This window comes from Prionailurus bengalensis, chromosome D3 (assembly GCF_016509475.1).
Source record: "Prionailurus bengalensis isolate Pbe53 chromosome D3, Fcat_Pben_1.1_paternal_pri, whole genome shotgun sequence".
Lineage (NCBI taxonomy): Eukaryota > Metazoa > Chordata > Mammalia > Carnivora > Felidae > Prionailurus > Prionailurus bengalensis.
In genome coordinates, this window is record NC_057356.1 from 43,550,627 (window position 1) to 43,577,423 (window position 26,797).

General features: G+C 39.6%; 1 protein-coding gene and 1 long non-coding RNA gene across 2 annotated transcripts in view; one reads left to right on the top strand and one right to left on the bottom strand.

Moving 5' to 3' along the window:
- COLEC12 (collectin subfamily member 12) overlaps nucleotides 1-13,731 on the top strand; it is a 196,518-nt gene extending 182,787 nt beyond the window's left edge. The window contains exon 10 of the mRNA XM_043558424.1: nucleotides 12,286-13,731. Within this exon, the coding sequence (XP_043414359.1) occupies nucleotides 12,286-12,305 (20 nt within the window). The 3' untranslated portion in view covers nucleotides 12,306-13,731. The remainder of the gene's footprint in view (nucleotides 1-12,285) is intronic.
- Nucleotides 879-10,566, bottom strand: LOC122470619. The gene is made up of 2 exons (XR_006293955.1): nucleotides 10,488-10,566; nucleotides 879-932 (listed from the first exon to the last, which is right to left on the bottom strand). It is a non-coding gene; the product is annotated as an uncharacterized LOC122470619 (long non-coding RNA).
- Nucleotides 13,732-26,797: the final 13,066 nt, after the last annotated feature.

Below are 26,797 nucleotides of genomic sequence, written 5' to 3' on the forward strand. Positions count from 1 at the left end.
CCAGAGCACCAGAATCTCCTGGTGGGCTAGGTACCCAGGACAGCTCTTACACATGTGTGGTGGGCTAGGGAACCTATCAGGTTTGGCACACATCTGAGGTGCTCCTAGGGAACAGAGGCTGGGGGATACTTTGTACTCTCCCTGTGCCTCATGAAAGCCCACTGGTATCTCCCAGAAAGGAGCTTGTATACTCACGTAGAGCCTTGGTTTTTGCAACTGCCACTGAGGGTACACCTCCAGATCACCTGGCTCTGGTGGCCAGCAGACCTTATACTCATGGTCCCACAGGACTGTATATATTTGCATATTTTAAACACTGTTGCCTGAATGTCTGACTTCCAATGTGTCTGCCTACACAAGGTAGAAAGCTTATGAAAGAAATTAAAGAAGACAAAAAGAAATGGAAAAACATTCCATGCTCATGGATTGGAAGAACAACTATTGTTAAAAGTTGATACTACCCAAAACAATCTACACATTCAAAGCAATCCCTATCAAAATAACACCAGCATTTTTCACAGAGCTAGAAACAACAATCCTAAAATTTGTATGGAACCAGAAAAAATGTTGAAAAAGAAAAAGCTGGAGGGATCACAATTCCATACTTCAAGCTGTATTACAAAGCTGTAATCACCAAGACAGTATGGTACTGGCACAAAAACAGACACATAGATCAATAGGACAGAGTAGAACCCAGAAATGAACCCACAAACATATGGCCAACAATTCTTTGACAAAGCAGGAAAGAATATCCAATGGAATCAAGACAGTCTTTTCAGCAAATGGTGTTGGGAAAACTGGACAGTGACACGTAGAAGATGAACCTGGACCACTTTCTTACACCATACACAAAAATAAACTCAAAATTGGTGAAAGACCTAAATGTAAGACAGGAAGCCAACAAAATCCTAGAGGAGAAAACAGGCAACAACCTCTGACCTTGGGTGCAGCAACTTCTTACGAGACATGTTTCTGGAGGCAAGAGAAACAAAAGCAAAAATGAACTATTGGGACCTCATCAAGATAAAAAGCTTCTGCACAGCAAAGGAAACAGTCAGCAAAACGAAGAGGCAACCGATGGAATGGAGAAGATATTTGCAAACGACGTATTAGATAAAGGGTTAGTATCCAAAATCTATAAAGAACTTATCAAACTCAACACCCAAAAACAAATAATCCAGTGAAGAAATGGGCAAAAGACATGAATAGACACTTCTCCAGAGAAGACATCCAGATGGCCAACAGATACATGAAAAGATGCTCCACATCACTCATTCTTAGGGAAATAGGAATCAAAACCACAATGAGACAACACCTCACACCTGTCAGAATAGCTAAAATTAACAACTCAGGAAACAACAGATGTTGGCAAGGATGCAGAGAAAAGGAAATTTTCTTTTTCTTTTTGAACTGCTGGTGGGATACAAACTGGTGCAGTCACTCTGGAAAACAGTATGGATGTTCCTCAAAAAATTAAAAACATAACTACCCTAATGACCCAACCATTGCACTACTAGATATTTATCCAAAGGATACAAAAACGCTGATTCGAAGGGGCACATGCACCCCAAGGTTTCTAGTAGCACTATCACCAATAGCCAAAGTATGGAAAGAACCCAAATGTCCATCAACTGATGAATGGATAAAGATGTGCTACATATATATACATACACACACACACACACACACACACACACACACACAATGTAACATTACTCGGTGATCAAAAAAAGTGAAATCGTACCATTTGCAACAATGTAGATGGAACTAGAGTGTACTATGCTAAACGAAATAAGTCAGAGAAAGCAAATATCATATGATTTCACTCATATGTGGAATTTAAGAAAGCAGATGAATATAGGGGAAGGGAGGCAAAAACAAGATAAAAACAGAGAGGGAGACAAACTGTGAGAGACTCTTTAATACAGAGAACAAACAGGGTTGCTGGAGAGGAGTTCGGTGGGGGGATGAGCTAAATGGGTGATGGACATTAAGGAGGGCACTTGTTGGGATGAGCACTGTGTGCTCATGATGAATCACTAAATTCTGTTCCTGAAATCATGATTACACTATATGTGAACTAACTTGGATTTAAATTTAAAAAAATTTTTTTAAATTAAAAAAAAAAAAGACTGGGAGAGGTGGTTGTTTCCTCTAATACATAGAAACCAACAGAGAGAGTCAACCAAAATGAAGAAACAGAGGAAAATATTCCTAACAAAAGAACAAGATGAAACTTCAGGGGAAAGAAAACCTTCATAAAATGAAGATAAGTAATACACCTGATAAAGTGCTCATAGTAATGGTCATAAAGATGCTAACTGGAACACCAGGGAAGATGGCAGAGTAGGAGGATCCTGAGTTCACCTTGTTGCAAGGACACACCAAGATAGCAGCTACCACCATGTGACTTAACTCTGAAAACAACCTGAAAAGTGGCAAAACAGACTTTTCATAACTAATAATAGGAGGCCACATCATAAAAGATAGGAAGGACAGAGATGTAGTTGGAAACCAAACCCCGACTATGACTAACTGAAAATGGGAGGGACATCACATCAGTGGGGCTAAAACCCCAGGAAGCTGGAGGGCAATAGGAAACTGAATCCCCACCTTTAAAGAGCCAGAAAAGGAAACCATCAGTAAAACTAAAAGCCTAGTAAATGAGAGAAAATATTTGCAAATAATATATCTAAGGGGTTAATATACAAAAACTATAAAGAACTTATACAACTCAGCACCAAAAAAAAAATTTTTTTTTGACTAAGAAATGGATAGAGGACCTGAATAGACATTTTGCCAAAGAAGACATGCACATGGCCAGCAGACACGTGAAAAGATGTTCAACATCACTGATCATCAGGGAAGTGCAAATCAAAACCATCAGGAGATGTCACGTCACCCCAGTCAGAATAGCCAGGCTAGTATCAAAAAGACAAGAAATAGGGGCACCTGGGTGGCTCAGTTGGTTAAGCATCCACTGTCAGCACAGAGCCCACTTCAGATCCTCAAACCCCCTCTGTCTCTCTGCCCCTCCCTGCTCTCATTCTCTCTCAAAAATAAACATTAAAAAGATAAGAAATAACAAGTGTTGGTGAGAATGTGGAGAGAAGGGAACACTTGTGCACAGTGTTGGGAATGTAAATTGGTGCAACCACTGTGGAAAGCAGTGTGGAGATTCCTCAAGAAATGATAAATAGAATTACCATATGATCCAGCAATTCCACTACTATTTACCCAAAGAAAAAGAAAGCAATGACTTGAAAAAATATATGCACTCTCTCTATGTTTACTGCAGCATTGTTTATAATAGATAAAATATGGAAGCAACTCCATGTCCATTGATAAACGGATAAAGATGTGTGTGTGTGCATGCATATATATATATATATAGAGAGAGAGAGAGACACATGCACACAGAGGAATACTACTCAGCCATAAAAAATGAATGAAATCTTGCTGTTTGCAACAACATGGATGGACTTAGAGGGCATTACGTTAAGTGAAATAATTCAGAGAAGGACCAATACCATATGATTTCATTTATATGGAATCTAAAAGACGAAACAAATGAACAAAGAAAAACACTCTTAATTACAGAAAACAAATTGGTGGTTTGGAGGGATGGGCAAAATAGATAAAGAAGATTAAGAGGTACAAACTTACAATTATAATGTAAATAAGTCACCAAAATGAAAAGTACAGCATAGGGAATATAGCCAGTAACATTGTCAGAACATCATATGGTGACAGATGATTATACTTATCATAGAGAACATTAAATAATGTATAGAATTGCCAAATCAATATATTGTATACCTGAAACTAATATAACCTTATGTATGTCAATTATACCTCAGTGATAATTATTTTAAAAGATGCTCACTGAACCTGGGAGAATGGATGAACATGATGAGAACTTCCAGAGAGATAGAAAATACCAAACAGAAGTCACAGAGCTGATGAATGTAACAACAGAACTGAAAAAATATCTTAGAGGGGTTGAACAGCAGAATAGATGAAGCAGAAGAAAGGATCAGTGAATTCACAGGACAGTGGAACTCACCAAAGTAGAGTAACAAAAAAAGAGAATGGAAAAAAGTGAAGATACCTGAAGGGATTTATAGGACAACATCAAGTATACTAACATCACATTATAAGGGTTGTAGAAGGAGAAAAGGGGGTGGGCAGAAAACTTCCCTAACCTACGGAAGGAGATAGACATTCAGATTCAGGATGCCTCGAGAGTTCCAAAGAAGATGAACCCAAAGAGACCAACACCAAGACATATTACAATTGAAATGTCAAAAGTTAAAGACAAGGAGACAATTTTAAAAGAAACAAGAGAAAAACTTGTTACGTACAAGGGAACCCCCATAGGACTAACAGATTTTTCAGCATAAGCTTTGCAAGACAGAAGGGAGTGGCATTATATATTCAAAGAATATTTTTTTAAATGCTCAAAGAACAGAACTTCCAACCAAGAATACGCTATCTGGCAAAGTTATTCAGAATTGAAGGAGAGATAGAGTTTCTCAGATAATCAAAAGCTAACAGAGTTCATCACCACTAAACCAGCCTTACAAGAAATGTCAAAGGGACTTCTTGAAGCTGAAAAAGGGGTGCTAATTAGGAACAAGAAAACACACAAAAGTATAAACCTTAATGGTAAAGGTAAATAGTAAAGGTGGTGGATTAGTCATTTCAAAGACAAAAGTAATAAAAATAACTATACAATAATTAAGGATACACAAGATAAAAATATATGAAATGTGACCTCAAAAAAATAAAATGTGGGAAGTGGGAATAAAACTGTAGAGCTTTAGAAAGCAAACTTGTTACCAAGTTAAAATAGACTGCTATAAGTAGTTGTATATAAGCCTCATGGTAACCACAAAGCAAAAACCTATAGTTGATAGATAAAGAATCTAAGCACACCAGTAGGGGAGGTCATAAAATCACAAAGGAAGAGAAGAAAGGACTAGAAAGGAACTATAAAACAACTAAAAAGCAACTTTTTATTTTTTATTTTATTTTTTTTCAATATATGAAGATTATTGTCAAATTGGTTTCCATACAACACCCAGTGCTCATCCCAAAAGGTGCCCTCCTCAATGCCCATCACCCACCCTCCCCCCCCTCCCATCCCCCATCAACCCTCAGTTTGTTCTCAGTTTTTAAGAGTCTCTTATGCTTTGGCTCTCTTCCACTGTAACCTCTTTTTTTTTTTTTCCTTCCCCTCCCCCATGGGTTTCTGTTAAGTTTCTCAGGATCCACATAAGAGTGAAAACATATGGTATCTGTCTTTCTCTGTATGACTTATTTCACTTAGCATAACACTCTCCAGTTCCGTCCACGTTGCTACAAAGGGCCATATTTCATTCTTTTTCATTGCCACGTAGTACTCCATTGTGTATATAAACCACAATTTCTTTACCCATTCATCAGGTTTTTTTTGTTGTTTTTTTTTTATCTTTATTTTTTTTTATTTTTTTTTTATGAAATTTATTGACAAATTGGTTTCCATACAACACCCAGTGCTCATCCCAAAAGGTGCCCTCCTCAATACCCATCACCCACCCTCTCCTCCCTCCCACCCCCCATCAACCCTCAGTTTGTTCTCAGTTTTTAGTCTCTTATGCTTTGGCTCTCTCCCATTCTAACCTCTTTTTTTTTTTTCCTTCCCCTCCCCCATGGGTTCCTGTTAAGTTTCTCAGGATCCACATAAGAGTGAAACCATATGGTATCTGTCTTTCTCTGTATGGCTTATTTCACTTAGCATCACACTCTCCAGTTCCATCCACGTTGCTACAAAAGGCCAGATTTCATTCTTTCTCATTGCCACGTAATATTCCATTGTGTATATAAACCACAATTTCTTTATCCATTCATCAGTTGATGGACATTTCGGCTCTTTCCATAATTTGGCTATTGTTGAGAGTGCTGCTATAAACATTGGGGTACAAGTGCCCCTATGCATCAGTACTCCTGTATTCCTTGGGTAAATTCCTCGCAGTGCTATTGCTGGGTCATAGGGTAGGTCTATTTTTAATTTTTTGAGGAAACTCCACACTGTTTTCCAGAGTGGCTGCACCAGTTTGCATTCCCACCAACAGTGCAAGAGGGTTCCCGTTTCTCCACATCCTCTCCAGCATCTATAGTCTCCTGATTTGTTCATTTTGGCCACTCTGAATGGCATGAGGTGATATCTGAGTGTGGTTTTGATTTGTATTTCCCTGATGAGGAGGGACGTTAGGCATCTTTTCATGTGCCTGTTGGCCATCTGGATGTCTTCTTTAGAGAAGTGTCTATTCATGTTTTCTGCCCATTTCTTCACTGGGTTATTTGTTTTTCGTGTGTGGAGTTTGGTGAGCTCTTTATAGGTTTTGGATACTAGCCCTTTGTCCGATATGTCATTTGCACATATCTTTTCCCATTCCGTTGGTTGCCTTTTAGTTTTGTTGGTTGTTTCCTTTGCTGTGCAGAAGCTTTTTATCTTCATAAGGTCCCAGTAGTTCATTTTTGCTTTTAATTCCCTTTAAAAAGCAACTTTTGAAATGGCAGTAAGTACACACCTATCAACAATTGCTTTAAATGGATTAAATTCTCCAATCAAAAGACACAAAGTGGCTGAATGGATAAGAAAACAAGACCCATGTATATGCTGCCATAAAGAGACTCACTTCAGACATAAAGATACACACAGACTGAAAGTGAAGGGATGGAAAACGATACACCATGAAAACAAGCCAAAAGATGGGGTGCGGTATTTATATCAGACCAAACAGACTTTAAACAGAGACTGTACAAGAGACAAAGAAGGGCATTAGGTAATAACAAAGGGGTCAATCCAACAAATGGATATAACATTTGTAAATATTTACAGACCCAATATAGAAGCCCCTAAATATATGAAACACATATTAACAGACCTAAAGGGAGAAATAGGCAGCAATACAATAATAGCAGGGGACTTTAATACCCCACTTACATAAATAGATGGGGCCACAAAACAGTACTGTTAGGCCACAAAACAGTAAATTTCAATAAATTTAAGGAGATTGCAATCCTACGAGACATCTTTTCTGACCATAAAGGTATGAAACTAGAAATCAGTTGTAAGAAGAAAACTGGGATATTCACCAATATGTGAAGATTAAACAACATGCTACTAAACTACCAATTACTCAAAGAAGAAATCAAAAGAAAGATCAAAAAATTCTTTGAGACAAATGAAAATGGAAATAGAACATACCAAAAGTTATAGGATGCAACAAAAGGAGTTGTAAGGGAAAAGTTCATAGCAATAAATGCCCACCTCCATAAACAAGAAAAAGTCAGATAACATAGCTTACACCTCAAGGAACTAGAAAATGAAGTCCAAAGTTAGTAGAAGGTAGGAAATAAAAAGCAAAACAGAAAGGAATAAAATACAGACTAAGAAGACAATATAAAAGCTCAGTGAAAATGAGAGTTCGTTAAAAGATAAAATCAACAAAACTTTAGTTTCAAGAAAAAAAGAGAGTGGACTCACTTAAGGAAAATCAGAAATTAGAGATATTACAACTGATACCACAGAAATACAAGGATCATAAGAGACTATTATGAACAATTACTGACAACAAATTTGACAACCTAGAAAAAAATGGATAAATTCTTAGAAGCATAAACCTACCAAGACTGAATAACAAAGAAAACAGAATATGTGAACTGACAGATTAGTAGTAAGATTGAATTAATAGTAAGGAGTATGGTATTGGCATAAGAACAGACACATAGATCAATGTAACAGAATAGCCCACAGATAAACCTACACATATATCATTAATTAACTGACAAAAAAGCCAACAATATACAACAGCAAAAGGACAGTCTCTTTAATAGTGTTAAGCAGACTGGTCAGCCATGTGCAAAAGAATGAAATGTACACAATACACAAAAGTTAACTCAAAATGGATTAAGAATTTAAGACCTGAAACCATAAAACCCCTAGAAGAAAACATAGTAATCTCCTTGGCATCAGTCTTGGTAATGACTTTTTTGAATCTAACACCAAAAGCAAAGGCAACAGAGGCAAAAATAAACAAATGGGACTACAGCAAACTAAATAGCTTCTGCACAGCAAAGAAAACCATCAAAAAAATGAAAAGGCAGCCCAAGCATCCATTGATAGATGAATGGATAAAAAAGATGTGGTGTATATTTACGATTCAGCCATAAAAAAAAAGAATGAAGCCTTGCCATTTGCAGTAACATGCATGGAGCAAGAAAATGTAATGCTTAGTGAAGTAAGTGAAGACAAATACCATATGATTATACTCATGTGGAATTTAAGAAACAAAACAAATGAACAAAGGGAAAAGAGAGAGAGACAAACCAAGGAGCAGACTCTTTAATTATAGAGAACAAACTGATGGCTACCACAAGGGAGATGGGTTGGGGGATGGGTAAATAGAAGATGGGGATTACAGAGTATATTTATCATGATGAGCCCTGGGCAATGTATAGCATTATTGAATCACTATATTGTACACCTGAAACTAATATAACATTGTATGTTAACTACACGGGGATAAAAATAAATTTTTTAAAAAGATTTGAATAAAAACCATGAGGATAAAAAAAAAGGCCACCTGTGGAATGGTAGAAGATATTTTCAAATCATATATCTGACAAGTTGTCAATACCCAATATACATAAGGGAATTCAAACAACTCATTAACAAAAAGCCAAATAACCCAATTTAAAAGTGGTCAAAGGACCTGAATAAGATATTTTTCCAAAGAATATATACAAATGGCCAACAGGTACATGAAAAGGTGCTCAACATCACAATCATCAGGGAAATGCAAATCAAAACCACAATGAGCTATCACTTCACACCTGTTAGAATGGCTGTGCTCAGAAAGAAATAAACAAGTGCTGGCAAGGATGTGGAAAACAGGAAATCCATGTACACTGTTGGTAGGAATATACCAGCCGCTATGGGAAACAGCATAGAGGTTCCTAAAAAATTAAAAATACAATTACCATATTATCCAATAATTCCACTTCTGGCCACTTATCTGAAAAAAAATGAAAACACTACCTCAGAAATACATATGCACCTCTATGTTTATTGCAGCATTATTTACAACAGCAGCCCAAGTGTCCATTGATTAATGAATGGATAAATGTGCAGTATATATATAAATACAAAGGCATATTATTCAGCCATTAAAAACACTGAAATATTGCTATTTGCAATGATATGGCTGGAGCTAGAGGATATAATGCTCAGAGAAATAAGTCAGAGAAGAATACCATATGATTGAACTCATATGTGAAATTTAAGAAACAAATGAACAAAGGGAAAGAGAGAGAGAAAGCAAGAAACAGATTCTGAACTATAGAGAACTGATGGTTACCAGAGGGGAAGTTGGTGGTGGGAGCGTGAAATAGGTGATGGGGATTAAAGAGTGGACTTCTCATAATGGGCCCTGGGTGATGTACAGAATTGTTGAATCACTATACTATACACCTGCAACTAATGTAATACTATATGTTAACTGGAATTAAAATAAAAACTTAGGGGCACCTGAGTAGCTCAGTTGGTTAAGCATTGGACTCCTGATTTTGGCACAGGTCATGATCTCACGATACAGGAGTTTGAGCCCCATATTGGGCTCTGCACTGACAGTGCAAAGACTGCTTGGGATTCTCTCTTTCCCTCTTTCTCCCCGCCCCCCCCCCCCCCCGGCTTGTCTCTCTCTCAAAATAAATAAATAAACAAACATAAAAAAAATTAAAAAGCCATCATAAAAAATTTTTTTCCCACCAGAAACCATAATATACCTAGGAATAAACCTAACCAAAGTGGTGAAAATCTATATATACATTGAAAACTATAGAAAGCTCATGAAAGAAATTGAAGAAGACAAAAAAATGCAAAAATTGTCCATGCTCATGGACTGGAAGAACAAATATTGTTAAATGTCGATACTACCCAAAGCAATGTACATATTCAATGCAATCCCTATCAAAATAACACCAGCATTCTTCACAGAGCTTAAAAAAAAAAAACAAAACCTAAAATTTGTATGGAACCAGAAAAGACCCCAAATAGCCAAAGCAATCCTGCAAAAGAAAACAAAGGCTGGAGGCATCACAATTCCAGACTTTAAGATGTTTTACAAAGCTGTAATCACCAAGACAGTATGGTACTGGCACAAAAACAGACACACAGATCAATGGAACAGAATAGAGAACCCAGAAATGGACCCACAAACATATAGCCAACTAATCTTTGACAAAGCAGGAAAGACTATCCAATGGAATAAAGACAATCTCTTCAGCAAATGGTGTTGGGAAAACTGGGCAGTGACATGCAGAAGAATGAACCTGGACCACTTTCTTACACGATACACAAAAATAAGCTCAAAATGGATGAAAGACCTAAATGTAAGACAAGAAGCCATCAAAATCCTCAAGGAGAAAGCAGGCAAAACCTCTTTGATCTTGGCCACAGCAACTTCTTACTCAACATGTCTCCGGAGGCAAGGGAAACAAAAGCAAAAATGAACTATTGGGACTTCATCAAGATAAAAAGCTTCTGCACAGCAAAGCTGTTTAATTAGCAAAAAGATAAAACCACTAACAGAATGGGAGAAGATATTTGCAAACGACATATCAGATAAAGGGTTAGGATCCAAAATCTATAAAGAACTTATCAAACTCAACACCCAAAAAACAAATAATCCAGTGAAGAAATGGGCGAAAGACATGAATATGTCTTCTCCAAAGAAGACATCTAGATGGCCAACCGACACATGAAAAAATGCTCCACATCACTCATCATCAGGGAAATACAAACTGAGATACCACCTCACACCTGTCAGAATGGCTAACATTAACAACTCAGGCAACAACAGATGTTGGTGAGGATGTGAAGAAAGAGGATCTCTTTTGCACTGCTGGTAGGGTGCAGCCACTCTGAAAAATGGTATGGAGGTTCCTCAGCAAATGAAAAATAGAACTACCCTGGGCCACCTGAGTGGCTCAGTCGGTAAGTGTCCGACTTCAGCTCTGGTCATGATCTCACGGTTCGTGAGTTTGAGCCCTGCATCAAGCTCTGGGCTGACAGCTCAGAGCCTGGAGCCTGCTTTAGATTCTGTGTTTCCCTCTCTCTCTGCTCCTCCCCCACTCACACACTCTCTCTCTCTCTCAAAAATAAATAAACATTAAAAAAATTTTTTTAGATTAAAAAAAAAATAGAACTACCCTATGACACAGCTATTGCACTACTAGGTATTTATCCAAAGGATACAGGTATGCTGTTTCAAAGGGACACATGCACCCCAATGTTTATAGCGGCACTATCAACAATAGCCAAAGTATGGAAAGAACCCAAATGTCCATCAACAGATGAATGGATAAAGAAGATGTGGTATGTATGTATGTATATATATATATGTATATATATATATGTGTGTGTGTGTATATATGTATATATATATTACAAAATGGAGTATTAGCAATCAAAAAGAATGAAATCTTGCCATTTGCAACAACATGAATGGAACTAGAGTATATTATGCGAAGTGAAATTAGAGAAAGATACTTATGACTTCACTCATACATGGAATTTAAGATACAAAACAGATGAACATAAGGGAAGAGAAGCAAAAATAATATAAAAACAGGGAGGGGCACAAAATGCAAGAGACTCTTAAATACAGAGAACAAACTGAGGGTTGCTGGAGGGGTTGTGGGTGGGGGGATGTGCTAAATGGGCAAGGGGCCTTAAGGAGAACACTCGTTGGGATGAATCACTAGATTCCACTCCTGAAATCATTATGGCACTATATGCTAACTAATTTGGATATAAATGAAAAGGTAATTTTTTTTTCCTGTGTGTGATGACAAATGTTAACTAGACTTATTATGGTGACCATTTCACAATGTATACAAATATCAAATCATATTACACACCCGAAACTAATATTGTATGTCAGTTATATTCAGTTAAAAAAAAAAAAGAATTACAGTAGAGGGTGAGAAGTGACCCAGGTTTGTCATTTGTTTGCCTTGTTTGGCCACTTGAGATTTAAGTTGAGCCCAGAATGGACTCCTTAAAGGAGACATTTACCTTTTAGTTAATCTGGATATGAACTTACAGGCATTTCTTGAAAAAAATAATTGATGTATTTTGGAATCTTTCCTACAAAAATATGTGCTCCTTTTTTTGAATTGTACATAGTTATTCTTTAAGAAAAACTAACGCCCATTATTTTTCCTCTTTTGTAGTACCACCATCTGCATTATAATGGACTGTGATGTAATAACAAGAGCAGATTTTCAGATGGTTCTCAAGGGCAAAGGATACTTCTTTCTGATTGCATCATCTTCTCACCAGATTGAAAAAAAAGCACTGAAAACAAATTACTGAAAAAATTGACAGCTAGTTATCTTTACCATCTTCCTTTACTCAAGGATTTCAGAACTAAAATGTTCCCCCTAGTATGATGTATTGATTTTCAGTATGCAAATGGACTGAATCACATAGATTTTTTTCAGCCAGTAACTGCACAGTTATGCAAATCACATCTTCCAAAGTATGGATTGCTCCAATCAGAAAAAAGACTATCATTGGTTGTTGAGCTTTAGGGAGAACTATACTGTGTAAACGTACCGTACATTTCTAAAATCCCAAATGTAAGAAAAGTATGCAGACACACAGATATATAGGCCAACTCTTAGTAATGATATGAAATATACTTAAAGAGCTTTTAAAACTTTGTATTTTTGTACAAAATATTTGCCTTTTTACAATTTTTTCCTTTTCTTTTTTTTTTTTTTTGTCATCTTACCAATATAATACATGGAGCCAAAGAAAACAATAATGGTACTAATAAAAAAAAACTCTTAGGGTTTCTTGTCAGACTTAATTCTACCCATTGGCAAAGAAATTTTTCAGTTGTGGTTTTAAAAAATTAAATATGTGTGTATATATATATTTTTTTAATGTATCATTTCCTCAGAGGAGTCAATCACTTGAAATGTCTAAAAATATCCTTGCAGATTTTGCCAGGGTAGGTCAAACCTGAGCATATACATGGCTCAGTCAAGTGGGCTGTGTTTTGAGCCCATCACCAGCCAACATTCTTACTATGTGCCTGGCCAGGCCCAGAGAAAGTGGTCAACTCAGGATGTGCTTCTACTTCATTTTGGTGGAGTTAGGGGTGGTGGAGAGGTATCTGTTGGGAAAGAATCTGGCTATCTAGAAAGCCCTATTTTATGGCTGAGTTATGAATGTGCTTCATATCAGACCAATAGCAGAGCCACTAGTGACTGTCAGCAAAGTATGGCATCTCATCAACCAAGGCAGAGATGCAAGCAAGATGGGGACAGCTATATGCTACCTGGAAAGTTTGTGTTTTCTTAAGGCAGGTTCCAAAAAACATAACTCCAAGGTACACGTATGATGAAATGCAAGAGTAAACTTTTGGCCACTACATTGAACTGTTGCAAAGAACCTTTCCTCTGAGCCCATCTACCTTCTACACCTTGACTTGCCATCAAAAAGTCTAACATGAAATGTGCTGAAAATAGGCATTAGATATAATTGATGCTCAAAGGTAAGATTTCCAACCAACAGATTCCCTCTCCTCCCCTTCCAAGGAGCTCCCCAGGCAGTGCTGCTACCTATCCCAAATAAAATGGTAAAAGAATAAAGACAGAGTTTGACTTTCACACCTGCAGCCGTGTGGACTATGTTGTCTTAACCACTGGTCACCATTCATGCCATCTCTGTAGCTGAAAACGACCATCTCCTCGCACCTTTATGCCCTGCTGTCCTGTTCACGTGGCCTGGTCAGGTTGCCAGCACTCACCGTCATCTGGGCCCTGTGACACAAGGCAAGCACTGTACTCCAGTATTTTCTCAGGTCAAGGCCTTCCACAGATTAAACCCAATCCCTCAAGACCTTTTATAGATTAAACCCAATCTGCTTTTTCATCCTCTTCCTGTTTTTTAAGTGTCAATTCATATTCATGCCCAGAAGCAACTTAAATGTGTGATGCCATCATCAGAAGGGAACACTGCTAGCTCTCTCAGTTGAGATGGTTCTCTCCAGCCCTAATCATAACTTACAGTGGTGTCATTTGTCAGGTACTATGGGAAGTACTTCAGTCAGACCATCTCACGTCATCCTCCTAACAGCCCCATCGAGCAGGCCTTGCTACCCTCCCCATTGACAGAAAAGGGGAGGGTCTCAAGGAGGTGACACCACTTCCTAGGTCCCACCATCACTAAGGAGATAGGATTCTGACTTGAGCTCTGAAAATTCTGTTTTTGAGGAACAGGGGTCCTTCTTAATAACACACTGAATAAAATCAGATGAATATCACACATTATAAGATACCTTATGTACTTCTCTGTACATTTAGCTCTTTATACAACAGGTTTCTGTTCACCTACTCACAACTGATGCTCTTTTGGGAGGAGAATTTTAATGAGATATGATAAAGTCTGTTCAGGCACGTAACCTGATACACACTAGGAGAAGGAGAATGATTTTCTTTCTTTTTTTAAGTGTATTTATTTTGAGAGAAAATGCACATGCAGCAGGGAAGAGCAGAGACAGCAGGAGAGAGAATCCCAAGCAGATTCCACACTGTCAGCACAGAGCTTGATGCGGGGCTCTAACTCAAGAACCAAGAGATCATGACCTGATCTGAAATCAAGAGTTGGACACTTAACCAACTGAGCCACCCAGGCACCCCACATTTTTCTTTCTAATGGTTCTTAAAAGAATGAATGCACAACCAGGAGGGGAAAAAACCCTTTCTTTTCTATTACCTTCTATTATGAATCTCCTCTCACCCTTCCAATTTGTAGGAGTTAAAATGTAAAGTAGACAACAAATGGTAATAGCCACTCCCATTTTAAAAACCAGATATTTAAGGAAGTAGAGAGCTATATAAATCAGGTAACAATGCCAAGCATGTGTTTTTTGCCTCAGATGACAAAGCTGGTCTCTTCTTGAAAAAGTAAGCATATTAACTCATGACTCAGAGAAGTCACACAAGAATAATTGTTTAAATGTTTAGCATTTTCACATACATTATCTCCTCTAATCTTCATGCAAAACTGAGGAAACAGGATGATTGGAAGACTTGTCCCTAGCCCACACTGCTGTCATAGTTGCCTTCAAAAATGCAAATCTGATCAGGTTCCTCATTCTTAATTTAAAATCCAACTCTATCCTACCCCATATCCCTAGCCTAAAATCTTCAAAAGGATCCCAGGTTCCCAACCACATGTCCAGCCTTCCCTCCAGCTGCAACCCTACCATCCCTCACCCATGCACCAAAACAGCCTTCCAAGCCACCTGTACTTTCTCCCATGCTCTTTCTCACCCCCATACTCTACCTGGATTCCTTCCCTGTATTTTATACCTGGAGAGTACCTTCTTTAAGATTCAGCCCAAGCATCACTTCTTGTCTGAATCCTTTCCCAAAAAATGTAGAGCAGATCCCTCTTTCCATGCCAAATACTGTGCACAAGTGATCTGGATGAAACAGAAGAAAACTCCTTCAATGTGTTAGATGATCTACAGATTAGATGAGAGACCTAAAAATTACTGAATTGAGAAGAGAGAAAGGTGAATGTGGCCAGTCAGTTATGAAATCTTAAAAGAACTGAAGAGTAGAAGAAGCCAAGCAAGAGAAATGAAGGGATTCATGTTGCTAAAAGTTGGTTATTATACATCCAGTATATTGCATGTATGCTTATTATATTTGTATCAGTCCATCAAAGTGAATGGAAGATAGAGTGGAAAGAATCAGATGATAAAACAGATTCATTCTATTACCCAAGTATGGCCCTGAGTCAGGGAAAAACTTTAGAAACCTTTTCTAAATGGTAGTGTGATGGAGCATTTCTTTTCTTACCATTATACTCAACAATTTTACAAGTACAGATAGACTTTTCAGTCTTTTTGAGGTGTTACTCTGTACAACAGTTCCATTTTCCTGAGAAGAATCCCTTAATGGCATGGTGTCATATTTATTTGATAAGTCACATAGCAGATGTTGAAAAGATTTTGCTTCACCTGTTCATCCTTTTTCCTCTCCTCCAAGATATCCTTGTTCAAATAAGTATATAGCATGCCCAGTTGAGCAAAAGTCCAGAAAAAAGCAGGCTTAAGAAAACTAACATTAATTCCCCAGAGACAGGACTCCTGGTTTTCATATTTTTCAATGAATGGTCTATGAATAAACTATCTCAGTCCACTCCAGCCTGCCATAGTTGGGATTGTGTCCCAGCCTCCAAACTCCGTCCAAGGACATTAGCCCTCAGTTTGCAAAGCAGGGTCACCTGTGCAACTTGAGCAGGAGGAAGCTGCCAGTGTAGAGACTTCTGCTAACAACTCATTCAGACAGGTCATAAAATGGGCATAACCAAGGATCTCAATTTAGTCTTCTTGGCCAGGTATGTAGAATTGCCCTTTGACCAGTCTCCTAACCTTTGGCACCAGAGTTTTGTGTATTCTTTACATGTCACTAATTGCCAAGACCCACCAAATCATGGCTGGAAGCTGCAGGGAGTTACAAGCTTCTTAAAATTAATTCCTGTGCCATGAAGCAGGAGCCAGGCCAGGACTGACATTAACAAGCACAAAGTGCTGGCTCTATAGTAGCACCTACTATAGGTTAGGAAGTTGACATATACTATTTCCAACCCTTATGCAAGAAAACTAAAGATTGGACTGATTAAATAATCTTCCAAGAACTGGGATTTGAACTCATGGCTGCCTAGCTTCCACCCCTCCATACTGTCTTCTATACTCCCAACCAGGACCTTCCTGAGAGCCTAGGCTTTTCCCATTGTATTTTGTTCTTTGCCACAAGAAATCTCAAACCACCAAGATTACCTCTCTCTAACAGGACCAGAGAGAGAATGTAGGAATCCTGATTTGCACAGTTTAGATAAAAGTGCTAGACCATTGCCTTCAACGTCAATTAGCAAAGAGGCCCCCAATGCCATGGATGTCCAAAGAGGCTAGTTTGAAGAACCCACTCTAGATTCTAGAGTAGCTGGACCTCTCCCAGTTTTCTGATATAATTAGTGCCAAATGAAGAGAGATGGGCTTTGGAGCCAAATGGGCCCAAGTTGGAATCTTGCTCTCTACTTCCTGGTTATGACACATACTCAAGTGGCAAAGAGCTCTCTCCCCTCATTTCTCTCTTTGCCTGCCATGCCCTCCACTCACCTATAGAACCAGCATTGTCCAGAACTGGTTCAGACCTGTCACTACCTGTCCCAATATCATTAGGGAAACTGCATCAGCAACTAGCTCACTGATAATGCATCCTTTCAAAATACTAGATAGGGATAACATGGTGAAAAACTAAAATTATGAGATCTCTTCTCCCTTATACCAGTAAGACTGAAAAAAATAAAAACAAAAACAAAACTTGTACCTCTTTCTGTGTTATCCCTTCCATTGGGTATCAAAGGAATAGAGGTTTTGTGAATTTGTATTAATTACAGATTTGGCTGATGAAATAAAGACCCAAAATAGCAGCAGCCTTAAAAAGTTGGAGGCTTCTTTCCCTTGCACCTGACTATAGGTACATAAGCAGCCCGGGGAGCCGCCCTCCTGCAGTCTTCTTGCTCTGCCATCCTGAAGCAAGCATGATCTAAGAGGGCTCAGCAATACATCCACATTCCAGGAAGCAGGCTTGGGGGAGAGGGTGGGAAAGAAGTTAATTAATCCCTTTAAGGGCAGAAACCGTATATACCACTTCTACTCACATCTCTTCACCCAGAACTTAGTCAAATAGCCTTACTTACTTGCAAGGAATGCTAGGAAAAACTGTCTTCAGCTGTGAAATACAGTCACGTGTCAAGCTAAAAATTCTATTATGATAAAAGGAAGGGACGATGGATATGGTGGGGGTGGGAGTACAAATAGAAGTTGTACCACCCAAAGCTGTTCACACTAATCCCCCTCCTGCACAATCCATTTTCCACCTCATCCTCTTAAGGGAAATTTTGATAGGCTGAATTACTGGTTCCACTTCTTCACACGCAACCTGGCAATTTCCCCATCTCTCTGAGAGGAGGGGACCTTCTTGCTCCTTGACTTGGGCTCAGCCACATGACTTGCTTTGGCCAATATTGGCAGATGTGACATGACCAACGGCTTGAGAAGTGTTAAAGTAACGGTCTGCCCTCTTGTACCTCTGTCATCACCTTGAAGAGGGCCTCCCTGGCTTCCAATTGGTTTGGACAATGAGATGCACTGGGAGAAGAGAAAGAGCTAAGTGGGGTATTTATTTCCCTCGTCTCTTCCTTGAAGGTCACCAGGAATAAGTGGGACCTCTCTACCAAAGGCCACACCTCCTGTTAGGTGGTCCAGTTCTGTCCCTGGGTCCAGGAGTAGCAACTTCCTCTTACCCCTAGTAATGGCTTGCTGATACACTAGCTCCAAGATTCCACACTTTTATTGTTTTCCTTAAACCTGCTGCAGCTTTCTCAATCACCCCATCATTACACTCTCCTCAATACCCAGCTTGACTATGCCACCTTTTCCTTATTGGACCCTGACTGACACCCTTTCTGCCTCTACCCCATCTCCCCCTCCAGGGCCTTTACTCATCCTATCTCCGTCCTTTACCTTGCCAAGAATTGTGTCCCCCAACTCTCCTGGTTCAAACATGACTCCCTTTCAAGACATACCCATCTTCAAAACACTTCCTCCAAAGTCTCCAGCCCCAGTGAACTCTCCCTTCCCTTAATCCCCCACAAGATCCACCACCCAAACCACATCATCAATACTTTGCTTTATACCAAAGCACAGCAGTCTGTAAACTGTGCTCTGGGGAGCCAAGGGATCTTGTGAAGTTGTCACAGTAGTTGGGAGGTGGGTATTTGCAGAGCAAATGGAACTCCAGATCACTTTTCAGATGGCTATGTATTTATCTCATATATGAGGTTTCTTTTGAGGTTCACTGTTTTTTTTAGTGTTTACTTATTTATTTTTGAGAGAGTGTGTGCACGTGAGTGGGGGAGGGGCAGAAAGAGAGAGAGGGAGACAGAGAATCCCAAGCAGGCTCCACTCTGTCAGCCCAGAACCTGATGTGGGGCTCAAACCCATGAACCATGAGATCATGACCTGAGCTGAAATCAAGGGTTGGATGCTCAACTGACTGAACCACCCAGGTGCCTCGAGATTCACTGTTTAAAAAAAAGTTTGAAAACTTTGATGCAGTACACTAGCCTTTAACTTTTTATTCAATTGAATTATATCTCCCCAAAAGGAACAAAATCAATTCAAATATCTCCAAAATCAAGGAATTTGTGTTCCCCCTTGGCTATAGGGGCAGATGGATGATGGAGAAATGGATGATGTACTGATAGAAGGTTGGAAGCATAGATGGATGCATGGATGGACAGATGCATAGATAAACAGCATGGATGAATGAGTGGATACATGGATGGATGAATGAGTGGATACATGGATGGATGAATGGATGCACGAATGCATGCATAGACAGATGATAGATAGATAGATAGATAGATAGATAGATAGATAGATAGATAAAGAAGGCTCTGGCCCCCAACATAAGCAGTTTCTTCACAGGCTCTACCCATTGCTCATAATCTATAGGAACATGGCTTTTTGCTCCTACACAAGTCCCCCTGGAAGTATCTCTCCTGCAACTTCAAACTCCAAGAGGTCACAACTAAAGAGGAGCTTAAAGGATATGTGCAATGGGCAAGGCTGGCTGAACTCAGCTGCACTAAGCAGCTCCAGATTGCACTGACGGAGACCTGGGGGGAAAGTGATGCTAGAAGAATGGCATAGAAGCCTGAGGCTATGGGAACTCCTGCTCACACATATTAAAAGTAAGGGCCCCCAGTAGACTGGCAAATCTACTCTATCATGATGCTCTTAAGTAGTTAAATGAATAAAGAAATCATTTTTCTTTTGCTTAATCAGCATATACAATGGTCATATGTGTTGTACCACTCATACTACCTTGTTTTTTTATGGTGACAATTACTTGTTTCTAAATAACTATTTGCTATGCCTCTATTAGGACACTACCATGTGAGAAGAAACTGCTTTTTTTTTTTTTTTTCTCCAAAGGTATAGTCTGAGGCCCATTTTATATAATAGTCTGGATTTCAGGTTCTATAAGATGCCACCTAATAGGCACTCCGCAAAATGATAATCATTTTATACTGTAACTTCACTTATTTCAACCTTATACCTACAGCTTCACAGGATGAAATGTACCAAAAGTTCTGAATCAACAGTCACAAGGAATAGTGACCAGCATCTTCATACAGATCCTGACATTTCTCAAATAGGAGAAAAAAAAAAAAACACCTAGAATTAGATGATAGATGGATGGATAGATAGGAAGATACATACATACATACATACATACATACATACATACATACATACATACATAGAATGGAAGGGAGAGAGAAAGAGAGAGAGATTGAGGGTTGGCTAGAAAAAAGTGGTTAGTTTTTAACCCAGAGTCCATTTGAAAGAGTTCTTTCAGTGGAAAAAGCACAGCCCTCCAGTCCATTGAAGTCCGTCACCTGCTTCCATGCCTGAGTTTTAAATTATAATAGATAGGGGTGCCTGGGTGGCTTGGTCGGTTAAGCGTCCGACTTCGGCTCAGGTCATGATCTCACAGTCCGTGAGTTCGAGCCCCGCGTCGGGCTCTGTGCTGACAGCTCAGAGCCTGGAGCCTGTTTCAGATTCTGCGTCTCCCTCTCTCTCTGCTCCTCCCCTGTTCATGCTCTGTCTCTCTCTGTCTCAAAAATAAATAGGGGTGCCTGGGTGGCGCAGTCGGTTAAGCGTCCGACTTCAGCCAGGTCACGATCTCGGGGTCCGTGAGTTCGAGCCCCGCGTCGGGCTCTGGGCTGATGGCTCAGAGCCTGGAGCCTGTTTCCGATTCTGTGTCTCCCTCTCTCTCTGACCCTCCCCCGTTCATGCTCTGTCTCTCTCTGTCCCAAAAATAAATAAACGTTGAAAAAAAAAATTTAAAAAAAAATAAATAAACGTTAAAAAAAATTAAAATAAATTATAATAGATAAGGAAAAGCTGGCTCTACTGCATATACCTTGCTGAAGGCATGAAAAAATCATGTGCCCCAAATCATTTTTGCTTACTTTTCAATACTCTATAGCTATAATATTTGGCAGTTATTTACAGACCTCCCCACCCCTCAGAAATTACCTTTCCCCGTTTTCATAACAGGCAACAAAACTACATGCATTGCATTCTCCAGTTTGCAGTAAGAATTGGTGCCTTGGTCAACTGGCCCTGGCATTTGGGATTGCTACATCCCTCCTCCTGCAAGGACAATTTACCTCCCTTTGTAATTCAGCTCAGTTAGTTGTACTGTGGAACAACAGGCACAACAAAGCAGGAGAAGCCAGGAACCCAGTGTGTTATCCAAATACAGGTAGAAAATGAACCTCCCCGGGAGCAGATGCACCAGGGGCAGACTGGTCCCAACAACCTAAAACCCTCGTGGGAAGGTGCCTGGCACCAATGAAAAGCAGGCAAGGTTGATCGTCTGCTGTCACCTCTAATGTGTAAACCTTTAAGTGAACTCCAGAGTTTCATCCTTTCTGGTCCAGCCCCTTTGCTATTTCTGAGTAATAATCTTATACTTAGTACTAGAGATTATATAAGAAAGAAAATACCACTTCTCATAGGAAAATAAATCAATTCCCCAAGATTAGAAGGATAATGTCTCAGACCACACAGCCTAATGTGTCCCCAAACTTCACATTCCCCTCAGGCCCACACTATCCCTACAGTCATCATAGCGGGGAGGGGAGTGTTGCCCCTTCACACCCAAAAATGGACCAAATCTCTTCCTTTCAAATTCCCAAGGTTGGAAGATCTGCAGAAGGCTTTGCAATAAAAGCTAGCACACAATAAGAAGCAAATAGTCACAAAGAACAACCAATTGTTAGACTACCAGAGTTCACAGTCCACAGAAGATTCCAGGGCAAAGAGGTCTCACCTAGACTCCTCCTGTCTTAGCTCCAGCTTGCCTCCAGGCATCACCTTTAAAACCTTCCATCCAAGAGCACCTTGTAGGCATCCAGCCCCCTGAAGTGCTTTTCTCCTACTTGCACAGACCCATCCATCCACTAGTCTCAGACTGTTAACACAAAGGCAGACCTCAGCCTTTAGGCAAGGTTTCAGCCTTTCTCTATAGCCATCTACACCAGAATAAACAACCTCCCAATAAACCACTCAAACCATTAGTACAATAAACAGAAGAAGGAGTAGGGAGGGAAAGGCAAACCTTGGTAAAAAGTCTAGGAAGGATGGCACAAAAAGCAGATCAATGGAACAGAATAGAGAACCCAGAAATGGACCCACAAATGTATGGCCAACTAATCTTTGACAAAGCAGGGAAGAATATCCAATGGAATAAAAACAGTCTCTTCAGCAAGTGGTGCTGGGAAAACTGGACAGCGACATGCAGAAGAATGAACCTGGACTACTTTCTTACACCATACACAAAAATAAACTCAAAATGGATGAAAGACCTAAATGTAAGACAGGAAGCCATCAAAATCCTTGAGGAGAAAGCAGGCAAAACCTCTTTGATCTTGGCCACAGCAACTTCTTACTCAACACGTCTTCAGAGGCAAGGGAAACAAAAGCAGAAATGAACTATTGGGACCTCAAGATAAAAAGCTTCTGCACAACAAAGGAAATAATCAGCAAAATGAAGAGGCAACCGACATTATGGGAGGAGATATTTGCAAATGACATATCAGATAAAGGCTTAGGATCCAAAATCTATAAAGAACTTATCAAACTCAACACCCCAAAAAACAAATAATCCAGTGAAGAAATGGGAAAAAGACATGAATAGATACTTCTCCAAAGAAGACATCCAGATGGCCAACCGACACATGAAAAAATGCTCCACATCACTCACCATCAGGGAAATACAAATCAAAACCACAATGAGATACCACCTCACATCTGTCAGAATGGCTAACATTAACAACTCAGGCAACAACAGATGTTGGCGAGGATGTGGAGAAAAAGGATCTCTTTTGCACTGCTGGTGGGAATGCAAACTGGTGCAGCCACTCTGGAAAACAGTATGGAGGTTCCTCATCAAATTAAAAATAGAACTACCCTATGACCCAGCAATTGCACTACTAGGTATTTATCCAAGGTATACAGGTGTGCTATTTCGAAGGGGCACATGCACCCCAGTGTTTATAGCAGCACTATCAACAATAGCCAAAATATGGAAAGAGCCCAAATGTCCATCGATGGATGAATGGATAAAGAAGATGTGGTATATATATATGATGGAGTATTACTCGGCAATCAAAAAGAATGCAATCCTGCCATTTGCAACTACGTGGGTGGAACGAGAGGGTATTATGCTAAGCGAAATTAGTCAGATAAAAATAAATATCATATGACATCACTTATATGAGGACTTTAAGACACAGAACAGATGAACATAAGGGAAGGGAAGCAAAAATAATATAAAAACAGGGAGGGGGACAAAACAGAAGAGACTCTTAAATATGGAGAACAAACAGAGGGTTACTGGAGGGGTTGTAGGAGGGGGAATGGGCTAAATGGGTAAGAGGCATTAAGGAATCTACTCCTGAAATCACTGTTGCGCTATATGCTAACTAATTTGAATGTAAATTAAAAAAATAAAATTAGAAAAAAAAAGTCTGGGAAGGGAGCACTTCACCCAAAGAATCATGTCTCCAAAGGTGGACTCAGTTATTGTGTAGAGGAATCTGGGAATAGGAAATAAAAACAGTGGGTGGGGGTGGAGGGTAGCAGCTGACATTTATACATGGACCTTGATTTTTTTTTATCTCTATAGGTATTACTTCTATGAGGCAGTTATAGACTTACAGAAAAATGGATCAGAAAATACAGCAAGTACATATCCCCCCTTGCTCCCTGTTCTCACCATGCATTTTGTATTGGTGTGGTACCTTTGTTACAGATGATGAACCAATACGGATGCATTATTGTTAACTAAGTAGTTTACATTAAGTTTCATTTTTTGTGTTTTATAGTTGTCAAAATCCATAGAAAGTACAATGACAGGTGTGAGAAATAAGCCCAGTGACCCAGTTAAAGGAGGGATGCAGAGACTCGGAGCACAGTGAAGAGAGGCTTTTAATCAACTTTCTTGCAAAAGCAGGTGTCTAATGGACAGGCACACTCAGGGCAGCTACAGCAGGCAATTTATCTCCTAGAGTGCAAGTCCCTCCCCTGATTCCTCATTGGCTGAGTACTACAGAGGTTACAGCCTTATTCAGAAGTTGCCTATACCCATGGAAGAAAAAAGGTCTGATTAGAACAAATGCTCATTCCTGATGTGATGCAGAGACTTCAGTTCTTTGGCGCATGCTCATTGCAAAGCCCCTGAAAAATAAGCCTGCGAAATGAAGTGTCTACGGGTTTGGGACTCCATTAAGGGGTGTGTATACATTTCCAATAGGCTGTAAACCTATTGTTAACTAGACAGCACAGCTTTTATTTGGTATTTATGAAAACGAATCATCTCACTTACTTCTCACAACAGGCATCCATCGTCACTGGATCATACAGAAGTTCCACTGCCCTAAAAATCCCCTGTGCTTTCCCTATAAGTGAACCATGTTTGATGAACAAAATATCAGAATAGGGTATCTGACAAAGCGTTTTGCTAAAATATGTGAAGTGAATGTGCATTGGAAAAAAAAAAAAAGCTTAAAAAGATCCCCCATTTCTCCTCCTCAAAAATCACATTTGGTCATTTGAATTCCCTTTTTACTCGGGAGACTGACATCACACAAACCCTAAACTCTCAAGGAAAGTTCAGACCTGCGTGGTAGCTCGAGAGCCCCTCCCTCCACGTAAAGCCGGCCCTTGGAGGGTCCAGCTAGCATATCACTGTCTCAGGGGCGCTGGGCAGGGAAGAGAAGCCCCTGGGGGCAGAGAAGCAAAAGAAGCCACCAACTTTTTATTTCTCTCCCAAGATCAGACAACTCTGCAAAAGATCACCATGAAACAAGGAAGCAAAGATTTTTCACATTTTGTATCATCACATGGTGGTTTTCTTTAAGGATCTGCCTTTTACCACGGGAAGGCTGCATACCAAGCTGGTGTAAACAGAACAGATTAGAAGGAGTGGTTGAGAGCTGAAGGGAGAGAAGAGCGCCCTCTTTTTTTTTTGCCTTTGAGCTAGGATTCTGGGGCCCTGCTGTAATACTTTCCAAAGCTTTCAGATTAATCACATATCCTACATATTAATCACCAGACAAGTTCTCAGACATGTTCATATCACATCTTTGCAAAAGGAGGATGAGCGAACACTTGAAACACACTAGTGTGTTTATGAACGTGCACACACACTCCTACACGAAACCCAGCTGAGGATTCCCATGCCTACCTACAGTGGCATCTGAACTCATCTGCACACCATCACCCCTCAGCATCTGGTCTTCACTCTCTATGATACTCCCTGCATTGACTGTTAGAAATTTCTCCTGTGTGTTTTAGCCTCCAGTTCCTCCCTGTGCTAGTCTGCTAGGGCAGCCATAACAAAGTACCACTGGGTGGCTTAAGCAGCAGAAATGAATTTTCTCACAATTCTGAAGGCTGGATGTCTAAGATGGAGGTACTGACAGGTTTCACCTGAGGCCTCTCTCCTTGGCTTGGAGATGGTTGTGAGCTCCCATGATCTTCCCTCTGTGTGCCTGGGTCCTCTTCTCTTCTTAGAACGGCACTTGTCATAGTAGGGTCCACCTTAATGACCTCATTTTACCTTAATCACTTCTTTAAGGACCCTATCTCCCATATAACCACCTTCTGAGGTATTAGGGGGTTAGGAGTTCAACATAGGAATTCTGGGGGACACAATACAGCCCTGTAACACTCTTCATGCCTCCTTCACTCTTAGTAAATGGCTGTTTCTGCCTCTTTATTAAAATGTTGAGGCCAATCAAAGTACACTCTTCTAGCTTCCTCATCCCCATTTTTTAAAATTTCCTTTATAGATTTCACCCATCCCCCTGCCCACTACTTCTCTGGCAACCACAAGTTTGTTCTCTGTTAAAACAGTTAAAAGTCTGTGGGGTTGTCACTTTTTTTGTTTCATTTCTTAAATTCCACATGTGAGTGAAGCCATATTGTCTTTCTCTGTCTTATTTCATTTCGGATTATACCCTCTATGTCTATCCATGTTGTTGCAAATGGCAAGATCTCGTTCTTTTTTGTGGCTGAGTAATATTCCATTGTATGTGTGTGCACATGTATGCATATATATCATCTTCTTTATCCATTTGTCTATCAGTGGCCACTTGAGTTGCTTCCATAATTTGGCTATTGCAAATAATGCTACAATAAGCATAGAGGTGCATATATCTTTTTGAATTAGTGTTTTCATTTTCTTTGGGTAAATACCCGGTAGTGGAATTACTGGATCATGTGGTAATTCTGTGCTTAATTTTTTGAGGAAGCTCCATACTGTTTTCCACAGTGGCTGTACCAATTTACATTCCAATCAACAGTGTATGAAGGTTACTTTTTCTCCACATTCTTACCAACACATTTGTATTTCTGGTGTCTTTGATTCTAGCCATTCTGACTGGTATAAGGTGATGTCTTATGGTTTTGATTTGCATTTCCCTTATGATTAGTGATGTTGAGTATCTTTTCATTCATCTGTTGGCCATCTGTCGGTCTTCTTTAGAAAAATGTCTATTCAGGTTCTCTGCCCA